The 11,678-nt window shown below is 45.2% G+C and overlaps 1 protein-coding gene across 1 annotated transcript in view; it reads right to left on the bottom strand.

Annotated features, from left to right (window-relative positions):
- Nucleotides 1-478: 478 nt before the first annotated feature.
- Nucleotides 479-11,678, bottom strand: part of epha6 (eph receptor A6) — a 232,630-nt gene continuing 221,430 nt past the window's right edge. The window contains exons 14-19 of the mRNA XM_071331152.1: nt 10,249-10,310; nt 9,367-9,576; nt 8,712-8,861; nt 7,289-7,476; nt 3,957-4,106; nt 479-602 (exon numbers count right to left, since the gene is read on the bottom strand). Of these exons, the coding sequence (XP_071187253.1) occupies nt 488-602; nt 3,957-4,106; nt 7,289-7,476; nt 8,712-8,861; nt 9,367-9,576; nt 10,249-10,310 (875 nt within the window). The 3' untranslated portion in view covers nt 479-487. The remainder of the gene's footprint in view (nt 603-3,956; nt 4,107-7,288; nt 7,477-8,711; nt 8,862-9,366; nt 9,577-10,248; nt 10,311-11,678) is intronic.

Below are 11,678 nucleotides of genomic sequence, written 5' to 3'. Positions count from 1 at the left end.
GCTTGATAAATGAACAAGGAAACAAAACATCTGAAATAAAATAAGACACATTTTGTCATCCCATTTTGTTCAAAAAAATAGTGGTCTCTAAACTGAGAGTCCTGTTTCAATCCGTCTCCGTCCACTTGATTAGAGGAAGACCCATCAGTACACTTGTCTCTCCATGTGCTTCATACTGAATGTGTCTGTCCTAAACGGTGCACCATAAGGGAATAGGGTGCTGTTTAGGACGTGGGCTGAAACTACTTCCATCCCCCGGTCTTCTGGATCAAGGATAAGATGCCTTCTTGGTAAACCATTGTAGTCCATGGGTAACAGTTCAACCAGTCTACCGAGAGAATATCTAGAATTTTTTAGAAACAAGCGTTTCTTATTGAACGCTTGTTCAGGAAAATCGTTCTCTGTTTCAGTTTGTTTTTTCTTCCGTTTGGTAGCCGAATGAACACACCCAGGCCTGTCTGTCTGTGCAGACGTTTTGGGGGTTGGTTTAGTTGTGGAAGCCATTGTGTTGGACGGTGAGGACCTGTAGACGGAGACTCTGAATGCTGCTCACTATCCTCCTCTGATGGCCAATCAGAGACACGCCGATACGCCTGATGTCCCTGAGGACAAGAGACACAGACACTATATGAGTTAGGTTAACTGTTTAGAGGAGATACAGACACTATATGAGTTAGGTTAACTGTTCAGAGGAGATACAGACACTATATGAGTTAGGTTAACTGTTTAGAGGAGATACAGACACTATATGAGTTAGGTTAACTGTTCAGAGGAGGAGATACAGACACTATATGAGTTAGGTTAACTGTTTAGAGGAGATACAGACACTATATGAGTTAGGTTAACTGTTCAGAGGAGGAGATACAGACACTATATGAGTTAGGTTAACTGTTTAGAGGAGATACACACACTATATGAGTTAGGTTAACTGTTTAGAGGAGATACAGACACTATATGAGTTAGGTTAACTGTTTAGAGGAGATACACACACTATATGAGTTAGGTTAACTGTTTAGAGGAGACACAGACACTATATGAGTTAGGTTAACTGTTTAGAGGAGATACAGACACTATATGAGTTAGGTTAACTGTTTAGAGGAGACACAGACACTATATGAGTTAGGTTAACTGTTTAGAGGAGATACACACACTATATGAGTTAGGTTAACTGTTTAGAGGAGATACAGACACTATATGAGTTAGGTTAACTGTTTAGAGGAGACACAGACACTATATGAGTTAGGTTAACTGTTTAGAGGAGACACAGACACTATATGAGTTAGGTTAACTGTTTAGAGGAGATACAGACACTATATGAGTTAGGTTAACTGTTTAGAGGAGACACAGACACTATATGAGTTAGGTTAACTGTTTAGAGGAGATACAGACACTATATGAGTTAGGTTAACTGTTTAGAGGAGACACAGACACTATATGAGTTAGGTTAACTGTTTAGAGGAGATACAGACACTATATGAGTTAGGTTAACTGTTCAGAGGAGATACAGACACTATATGAGTTAGGTTAACTGTTTAGAGGAGATACAGACACTATATGAGTTAGGTTAACTGTTTGGAGGAGATACAGACACTATATGAGTTAGGTTAACTGTTTGGAGGAGATACAGACACTATATGAGTTAGGTTAACTGTTCAGAGGAGATACAGACACTATATGAGTTAGGTTAACTGTTCAGAGGAGATACAGACACTATATGAGTTAGGTTAACTGTTTAGAGGAGGAGATACAGACACTATATGAGTTAGGTTAACTGTTTAGAGGAGGTACAGACACTATATGAGTTAGGTTAACTGTTTGGAGGAGATACAGACACTATATGAGTTAGGTTAACTGTTTAGAGGAGATACAGACACTATATGAGTTAGGTTAACTGTTTAGAGGAGGAGATACAGACACTATATGAGTTAGGTTAACTGTTTAGAGGAGGAGATACAGACACTATATGAGTTAGGTTAACTGTTTGGAGGAGATACAGACACTATATGAGTTAGGTTAACTGTTTAGAGGAGGTACACACACTATATGAGTTAGGTTAGGGTCTGGGCAGGGTGATGTTGTGGATGTTGGTGAGGGTCTGGGCAGGGTGATGTTGGTGAGGGTCTGGGCAGGGGTGATGTTGTGGATGTTGGTGAGGGTCTGGGCAGGGTGATGTTGTGGATATTGGTGAGGGTCTGGGCAGGGTGATGTTGTGGATGTTGGTGAGGGTCTGGGCAGGGTGATGTTGTGGATATTGGTGAGGGTCTGGGCAGGGGTGATGTTGTGGATGTTGGTGAGGGTCTGGGCAGGGTGATGTTGTGGATGTTGGTGAGGGGCTGGGCAGGGTGATGTTGTGGATGTTGGTGAGGGTCTGGGCAGGGTGATGTTGTGGATGTTGGTGAGGGTCTGGGCAGGGTGATGTTGTGGATGTTGGTGAGGGTCTGGGAAGGGGTGATGTTGTGGATGTTGGTGAGGGTCTGGGCAGGGTGATGTTGTGGATGTTGGTGAGGGTCTGGGCAGGGTGATGTTGTAGATGTTGGTGAGGGTCTGAGGGTCTGGGCAGGGTGATGTTGTAGATGTTGGTGAGGGTCTGGGCAGGGTGATGTTGTGGATGTTGGTGAGGGGCTGGGCAGGGTGATGTTGTAGATGTTGGTGAGGGGCTGGGCAGGGTGATGTTGTGGATGTTGGTGAGGGTCTGGGCAGGGTGATGTTGTGGATGTTGGTGAGGGTCTGGGCAGGGTGATGTTGTGGAAGTTGGTGAGGGTCTGGGCAGGGTGATGTTGTGGATGTTGGTGAGGGTCTGGGCAGGGTGATGTTGTGGATGTTGGTGAGGGTCTGGGCAGGGTGATGTTGGTGAGGGTCTGGGCAGGGTGATGTTGTGGATATTGGTGAGGGTCTGGGCAGGGTGATGTTGTGGATGTTGGTGAGGGTCTGGGCAGGGTGATGTTGTGGATGTTGGTGAGGGTCTGGGCAGGGTGATGTTGTGGATGTTGGTGAGGGTCTGGGCAGGGTGATGTTGTGGATGTTGGTGAGGGTCTGGGCAGGGTGATGTTGTGGATGTTGGTGAGGGTCTGGGAAGGGGTGATGTTGTGGATGTTGGTGAGGGTCTGGGCAGGGTGATGTTGTGGATGTTGGTGAGGGTCTGGGCAGGGTGATGTTGTAGATGTTGGTGAGGGTCTGAGGGTCTGGGCAGGGTGATGTTGTGGATGTTGGTGAGGGGCTGGGCAGGGTGATGTTGTAGATGTTGGTGAGGGTCTGGGCAGGGTGATGTTGTGGATGTTGGTGAGGGGCTGGGCAGGGTGATGTTGTAGATGTTGGTGAGGGGCTGGGCAGGGTGATGTTGTGGATGTTGGTGAGGGTCTGGGCAGGGTGATGTTGTGGATGTTGGTGAGGGTCTGGGCAGGGTGATGTTGTGGATGTTGGTGAGGGTCTGGGCAGGGTGATGTTGTGGATGTTGGTGAGGGTCTGGGCAGGGTGATGTTGGTGAGGGTCTGGGCAGGGTGATGTTGTGGATGTTGGTGAGGGTCTGGGCAGGGTGATGTTGTGGATGTTGGTGAGGGTCTGGGCAGGGTGATGTTGTGGATGTTGGTGAGGGTCTGGGCAGGGTGATGTTGGTGAGGGTCTGGGCAGGGTGATGTTATGGATGTTGGTGAGGGTCTGGGCAGGGTGATGTTGTGGATGTTGGTGAGGGTCTGGGCAGGGTGATGTTGGTGAGGGTCTGGGCAGGGTGATGTTGTGGATATTGGTGAGGGTCTGGGCAGGGGTGATGTTGTGGATGTTGGTGAGGTTTGTTTATATGTGGGTGCTTTATATTGTAAAAATCTATTTAAAATAAACAAATAAGATGAACTCAATAATACACAGTAGATAGTTATATTGACTAAATAAATCATCTCTTGTCAGAATATGTTGAATAGGCTGCCAGTTGAGAAGCAGCCGGTATCTCCTGATCTACTCACTCTATACTCATGGTGGAGACAGAGTCCAGGGTGGTGAACCCTGCAGACAGGAACTGGTGCTTGTATTGGCTCATCTTGATGGAGTCCAGCCAATCACCGATGGAGATGAACAGAGGGTAGTCCGGCATGTCCTCCGGGGATTCTGGAAAACTGAGTCGATACAGAGAGAAAGTAAAATGGGAGATATGAGAGACTGAGCTGGTGGAGCCACATGCTTAGGTTACTAGCTCCTAATAGGGCAGCCAAATGCTTGTGTTACTAGCTCCTAATAGGGCAGCTACATGCTTAGGTTACTAGCTCCTAATAGGGCAGTCAAATGCTTAGGTTACTAGCTCCTAATAGGGCAGTCAAATGCTTAGGTTACTAGCTCCTAATAGGGCAGCCAAATGCTTAGGTTACTAGCTGCTAATAGGGCAGCCAAATGCTTAGGTTACTAGCTCCTAATAGGGCAGTCAAATGCTTAGGTTACTAGCTCCTAATAGGGCAGTCAAATGCTTAGGTTACTAGCTCCTAATAGGGCAGCCAAATGCTTAGGTTACTAGCTCCTAATAGGGCAGTCAAATGCTTAGGTTACTAGCTCCTAATAGGGCAGCCAAATGCTTAGGTTACTAGCTCCTAATAGGGCAGCCAAATGCTTAGGTTACTAGCTGCTAATAGGGCAGCCAAATGCTTGTGTTACTAGCTCCTAATAGGGCAGCTACATGCTTAGGTTACTAGCTCCTAATAGGGCAGTCAAATGCTTAGGTTACTAGCTCCTAATAGGGCAGTCAAATGCTTAGGTTACTAGCTCCTAATAGGGCAGTCAAATGCTTAGGTTACTAGCTGCTAATAGGGCAGCCAAATGCTTAGGTTACTAGCTCCTAATAGGGCAGCCAAATGCTTAGGTTACTAGCTGCTAACAGCGCAGCAAAAACAGAAAACAAATACACAAATAATAATAATCAAAAAACTAGAAACAAGAAATCCTGAATGGGGATATGGGCCCGGCGGAGAGTCGCTTTCAAACATAGTCCTTCAAGCCGCATATCTTCTACAAGTCAAGGGCAGCTTGTCAGCCCGTTTCCCCCCCTAAAAACAACACGATCCCATGAAGAAGCAGTACGAGGACAATGGTGTCCTGGAGTGTCATACCCATAACATAGATTAGGGAGGATGCCAACTGACTGACGCTCATTAAACCAGTCAATACATTTTTTTCCAAACAGTAAAATTAATAAGTGACTAACAGACAATACTGTAGACTGAACAACCATGTTTCACTACGAGCTTAAAGGAAAGATGAAACAATATCATGATTATGGGCTAACAGTCAACAGACTATAGTCTACTATTGAACAATCAACTCCTGTAATGAAGCAGCTAAGAAAAAAAGTCATTTTCAAACGTTTTCCAAAATGCAATTAGTGAGAAAACATCGGGCTAAACAGCACATCTAACGAGAGAGATTCCAGACGTGACCGAGATTCAAATCTCTATTAGAAACGAATGGATCTAATAGCAACAACTAGTATGGGTTGTTAATATGACCAGGATGGGCTGATATGACCAGGATGGGTTGATGATATGACCAGGATGGGTTGATGATATAACCAGGATGGGTTGATAATATGACCAGGATGGGTTGATAATATGACCAGGATGGGTTGTTAATATGACCAGGATGGGTTGATAATATGACCAGGATGGGTTGTTAATATGACCAGGATGGGTTGTTAATATAACAAGGATGGGTTGTTAATATGACCAGGATGGGTTGTTAATATGACCAGGATGGGTTGTTAATATAACAAGGATGGGTTGTTAATATGACCAGGATGGGTTGTTAATATGACCAGGATGGGTTGATAATATGACCAGGATGGGTTGTTAATATGACCAGGATGGGTTGATGATATGACCAGGATGGGTTGATAATATGACCAGGATGGGTTGATAATATGACCAGGATGGGTTGTTAATATGACCAGGATGGGTTGATAATATAACCAGGATGGGTTGATGATATGACCAGGATGGGCTGTTAATATAACCAGGATGGGTTGTTAATATGACAAGGATGGGTTGATAATACGACCAGGATGGGATGTTAATATGACCAGGATGGGTTGATGATATGACCAGGATGGGTTGATGATATGACCAGGATGGGTTGTTAATATAACCAGGATGGGTTGTTAATATGACCAGGATGGGTTGATAATACGACCAGGATGGGTTGTTAATATGACCAGGATGGGTTGATGATATGACCAGGATGGGTTGTTAATATGACCAGGATGGGTTGATAATATAACCAGGATGGGTTGATAATATGACCAGGATGGGTTGATAAAATGACCAGGATGGGTTGATAATATAACCAGGATGGGTTGATAATATGACCAGGATGGGTTGATAAAATGACCAGGATGGGTTGTTAATATAACCAGGATGGGTTGTTAATATGACCAGGATGGGTTGTTAATATAACCAGGATGGGTTGTTAATATGACCAGGATGGGTTGTTAATATGACCAGGATGGGTTGATAATATGACCAGGATGGGTTGTTAATATAACCAGGATGGGTTGTTAATATGACCAGGATGGGTTGTTAATATGACCAGGATGGGTTGTTAATATGACCAGGATGGGTTGATAATATGACCAGGATGGGTTGTTAATATAACCAGGATGGGTTGATAATATAACCAGGATGGGTTGTTAATATGACCAGGATGGGTTGTTAATATGACCAGGATGGGTTGATAATATGACCAGGATGGGTTGATAATATGACCAGGATGGGTTGATAATATGACCAGGATGGGTTGTTAATATGACCAGGATGGGTTGTTAATATGACCAGGATGGGTTGGTAATATGACCAGGATGGTCAGGGATCAGGGTTAGGGGTCAGGGTCAGAGGTTAGGGTCAGGGATCAGGGTTAGGGTCAGAAGTTAGTGGTCAGGGTTTAGGGTCAGGGCTAAAGGTCAGGGTCAGAGGTTAGGCTCAGAGAATAGTGTCAGAGGTTAGGGGTACGGGTTAGGGTCAGCGGTCAGGGTAAGAGGTGAAGGTCCAGAGGTTAGGGTCAGGGGTTAAGGGTAAGGGTCAGACATTAGGGTCAAGGTAAGGGTTAGGGTCAGAGGTTAGGGTCAGCGGTCAGGGTAAGAGGTGAAGGTCCAGAGGTTAGGGTCAGGGGTTAAGGGTAAGGGTCAGAAGTTAGGATCCAGAGGTTTGGGTCCAGAGGTTAGGGGTAAGGGTCAGACGTTAGGGTCCAGAGGTTAGGGCTAAGGGTCAGAGGTTAGGGTCAAGGTAAGGGTTAGGGTAATATGTTAGGGGTCAGGGTTTACCTGTTGTCCACCAGGGTCAGTAGACTAGTGGGGTTCCTGATGAGTTCATCCAGGAAGGAGACCACGCTGTTGAAGTGAGGTCTCTGCCCTCTCTCCTTCTGCCAGCAGTGGAGCATCAACTGGTGCAGAACCCCAGGACAGTCCATGGGGACGGGGAGACGATAACCCTCCTCTATAGACAGGATCACCTGTAATATAGAACCACAGGACAGTCCATGGGGACAGGGAGACGGTAACCCTCCTCTATAGACAGGATCACCTGTAATATAGAACCACAGGACAGTCCATGGGGACGGGGAGACGGTAACCCTCCTCTATAGACAGGATCACCTGTAATATAGAACCACAGGACAGTCCATGGGGACAGGGAGACGGTAACCCTCCTCTATAGACAGGATCACCTGTAATATAGAACCACAGGACAGTCCATGGGGACGGGGAGACGGTAACCCTCCTCTATAGACAGGATCACCTGTAATATAGAACCACAGGACAGTCCATGGGGACGGGGAGACGGTAACCCTCCTCTATAGACAGGATCACCTGACAGGGAAGAGGTCACAGGTTACACTCAGGTCAAAGGGCAAAGACGAACACCTTTTCACTCAGAACTTGTCAGCATGGAGTGACCATATAGAGTTCCATGATGATGAAACTTCCACCTAGCCTATCAGAGAGCAAGATAGATCTACTATTACCATAATGCTAAAACCTGTCACATCCTCTCAGAGGGTCTAGGGGTCCATTTGGGGTTTGGCAATAGAACACCATAACTCACATCCTGATTGGACAAGAGGGAATAGCAGAACACCATAACTCACATCCTGATTGGACAAGAGGGAATAACAGAACATCAGAACTCACATCCTGATTGGACAAGAGGCAATAATGGAACATTAGAACTCACATGCTGATTGGACAAGAGGGAATAACAGAACATTAGAACTCACATCCTGATTGGACAAGAGGGAATAACAGAACATTAGAACTCACATCCTGATTGGACAAGAGGGAATAACAAAACATTAGAACTCACATCCTGATTGGACAAGAGGGAAAAACAGAACATTAGAACTCACATCCTGATTGGACAAGAGGGAATAACAGAACATTAGAACTCACATCCTGATTGGACAAGAGGGAATAACAGAACATTAGAACTCACATCCTGATTGGACAAGAGGGAATAACAAAACATTATAACTCACATCCTGATTGGACAAGAGGCAATAACAGAACATTAGAACTCACATGCTGATTGGACAAGAGGGAATAACAGAACATTATAACTCACATCCTGATTGGACAAGAGGGAATAACAGAACATTAGAACTCACATCCTGATTGGACAAGTGGGAATAACAGAACATTAGAACTCACATCCTGATTGGACAAGAGGGAATAACAGAACATTAGAACTCACATCCTGATTGGACATCTCCCAGTAAGGTCTCTCCCCGTACGACATCACTTCCCACATGACGATGCCGTAGCTCCAGACGTCGGAGGCTGAAGAGAACTTCCTGTAGGTGATGGCCTCGGGAGCTGTCCAACGGACCGGGATCTTACCCCCCTGGACAGAGGACAGAGATAAACCCTGGGACACGTCTCAAACAGCACCTATATAGTACACTTCTTTTAACCAGGACCCTATGGACTGAAGTTAAACCCCTATATAGTACACTTCTTTTAACCAGGACCCTATGGACTGAAGTTAAACCCCTATATAGTACACTTCTTTTAACCAGGACCCTATGGACTGAAGTTAAACCCCTATATAGTACACTTCTTTAACCAGGACCCTATGGACTGAAGTTAAACACCTATATAGTACACTTCTTTAACCAGGGCCCTATGGACTGAAGTTAAACACCTATATAGTACACTTCTTTAACCAGGGCCCTATGGACTGAAGTTAAACACCTATATAGTACACTTCTTTAACCAGGACCCTATGGACTGAAGTTAAACACCTTACACACACACCCACACCCACACCCCCCCCCCCCACACACACACACACACACACACACACACACACACACACACACACACACACACACACACACACTCCTCACCATGGTGTTATATGCAGGCTCAGTGTGGTCCTCTAGGACTCTGGACAGACCGAAGTCGGACACCTTGCAGACCAGACCCTCATCTACCAGGACGTTACGTGCGGCCAGGTCACGGTGCACGTAGCCCATGTCAGACAGGTAGGTCATCCCTGACGCCACGCCATGCAGCATCCCCACCAGCTGGACCACTGTGAAGTGGTCATCATGCTGCTGGAGAGGGAGAGAGAGAGGACAAACTTCAAACATGACATAGAGTAGCATGTGGCTGGAGAGCGAGAGAGAGAGAGAGAGGGAGAGAGAGAGAGAGGACAAACTTCCTACATGACATAGAGTATCATGCTGCTGGAGAGAGAGAGAGACAGAAAGAGAGAGAAAGAGAGGGAGAGAGAGAGAGAGGTGGGGGGGAAGAGAGAGAGAAAGGTGGGGGGGAAGAGAGAGAGAGAGAGAGAGAGAGAGAGACAGAGAGAGAGAGACAGAGAGAGAGCGGGAGAGAGACAGAGAGAGAGAGAGAGAGAGAGCGAGCGAGAGGGAGAGGGAGAGCGAGAGAGAGGGAGAGGGAGCGAGCGAAACAGAGAGACAGAGAGAGAGAGAGACAGAGAGAGAGAGAGAGAGAGAGAGCGAGCGAGAGACAGAGACAGGGAGAGAGAGGGAGAGAGACAGAGAGAGAGAGACAGAGAGAGACAGAGAAAGAGAGAGAGAGAGACAGAGAGAGAGAGAGAGAGAGAGAGCGAGCGAGAGGGAGAGGGAGCGAGCGAAAGAGAGAGACAGAGAGAGAGAGAGAGAGAGAGAGAGAGAGAGAGACAGAGAGAGAGAGAGAGAGACAGAGAGACAGAGAGACAAAGAGAGAGAGACAGACAGAGTAATCAGTATTGTCCCTCTCACCCTCAGAAAAGAGTCCAGGGATCCGTTCCTCATATATTCCACCACGATCATCACAGGTCTGCCTGGTGAAACAGAAACACACAGTCATTACTTAATAACCCGGCTTGTGAAACCACCTCTGAAAAAAAGGACACGTTATCATTTAAAATCAAATGTTAACCTGTTTCGGCTGCAGGGGCAGTATTGAGTAGCCTGGATAAAAGGTGCCCATTTCAAACGGCCTCGTACTCAATTCTTGCTCGTACAATATGAATATTATTATTACTATTGGATAGAAAACACTCTCTAGTTTATAAAACCGTTTGAATTATATCTGTGAGTAAAACAGAACTCATTTTGCAGCAAACTTCCTGACAGGAAGTGGAAAATCTGAAATCGATGCTCTGTTCTAGGGCCTGCCTATAAATGGGCTTGATATGTATTAGTATACATGCACGTCATACACCTTCCACTAGATGTCAATAGGGAGTGAGAGAAGAAATGGAGTGTTTATCTTGATCTGAGGTGGAATAAAAGCTCTTGGCATGACGTGTCACCCATTTCCTGTTTTCTGGAAGGCGCGAGAAGGGACCGAGTATTGCCTTCTGAAAAGCTGTCGTTATAGACGACTAATATCTCCGGCTTTGATTTTATTTGGTAAATGTGACAATATCATCGTAAAGTATGTTTTTTCAATATAGTTTTATTAGATTATTGAAATTTATTCGGGACGTTAGGCGTGTTGCGTTGTGTGCCTTTGTTCAGGAAGGAGAGCTTCGCGCTACTTTGCTAGCTTTCCGTGCTAATTGACTGGAGAAGAGGACGTTCTAAAAACCAAACAACGATTGTTCCCGACAAAGGACCCCTTGTACAACATTCTGATGGAAGATCATCAAAAGTAGGACCCATTTTATGATGCTATTTCATATATCTGTCGAACATGTGAACTATTAGTTTGCGCCCAGATTTTGGGCACTCTCTCCCTATAACGTAAGCTGGATGTCGTAATGAAGTTATTTTTAGAATTCTAACACGGCGATTGCATTAAGAACTATTGTATCTATCATTTCCTATACAACATGTATTTTTTAGTAACGTTTATGAATAGTTATTTGGTCAGAATAGGTGAGTGTCATAAAAATATCCGAACATTCTGGGAAAAAGATGCTACGTTAGCACAATGTATAACCACTGATTTCAGCTCTAAATATGCACATTTTCGAACAAAACATAAGTGTATGTATAACCTGATGTTATAGGACTGTCATCTGATGAAGGTTTATGAAGGTTAGTGAAAATTAATATCTTTTGCTGGTTTATTCGCTATCGCTAACGTGCCTATTGCTATCGCTAACGTGCCTTGATGAATGAATGCGGTTGTGTGGTAGGCTATTGTAGTAAGCTAATATAATGCTATATTGTGTTTTCGCTGTAAAACACTTAAAATCGGA

Source organism: Salvelinus alpinus, chromosome 10 (assembly GCF_045679555.1).
Source record: "Salvelinus alpinus chromosome 10, SLU_Salpinus.1, whole genome shotgun sequence".
NCBI classification, from domain to species: Eukaryota; Metazoa; Chordata; class Actinopteri; order Salmoniformes; family Salmonidae; genus Salvelinus; species Salvelinus alpinus.
This window is presented reverse-complemented; position numbering and strand designations above follow the sequence as displayed.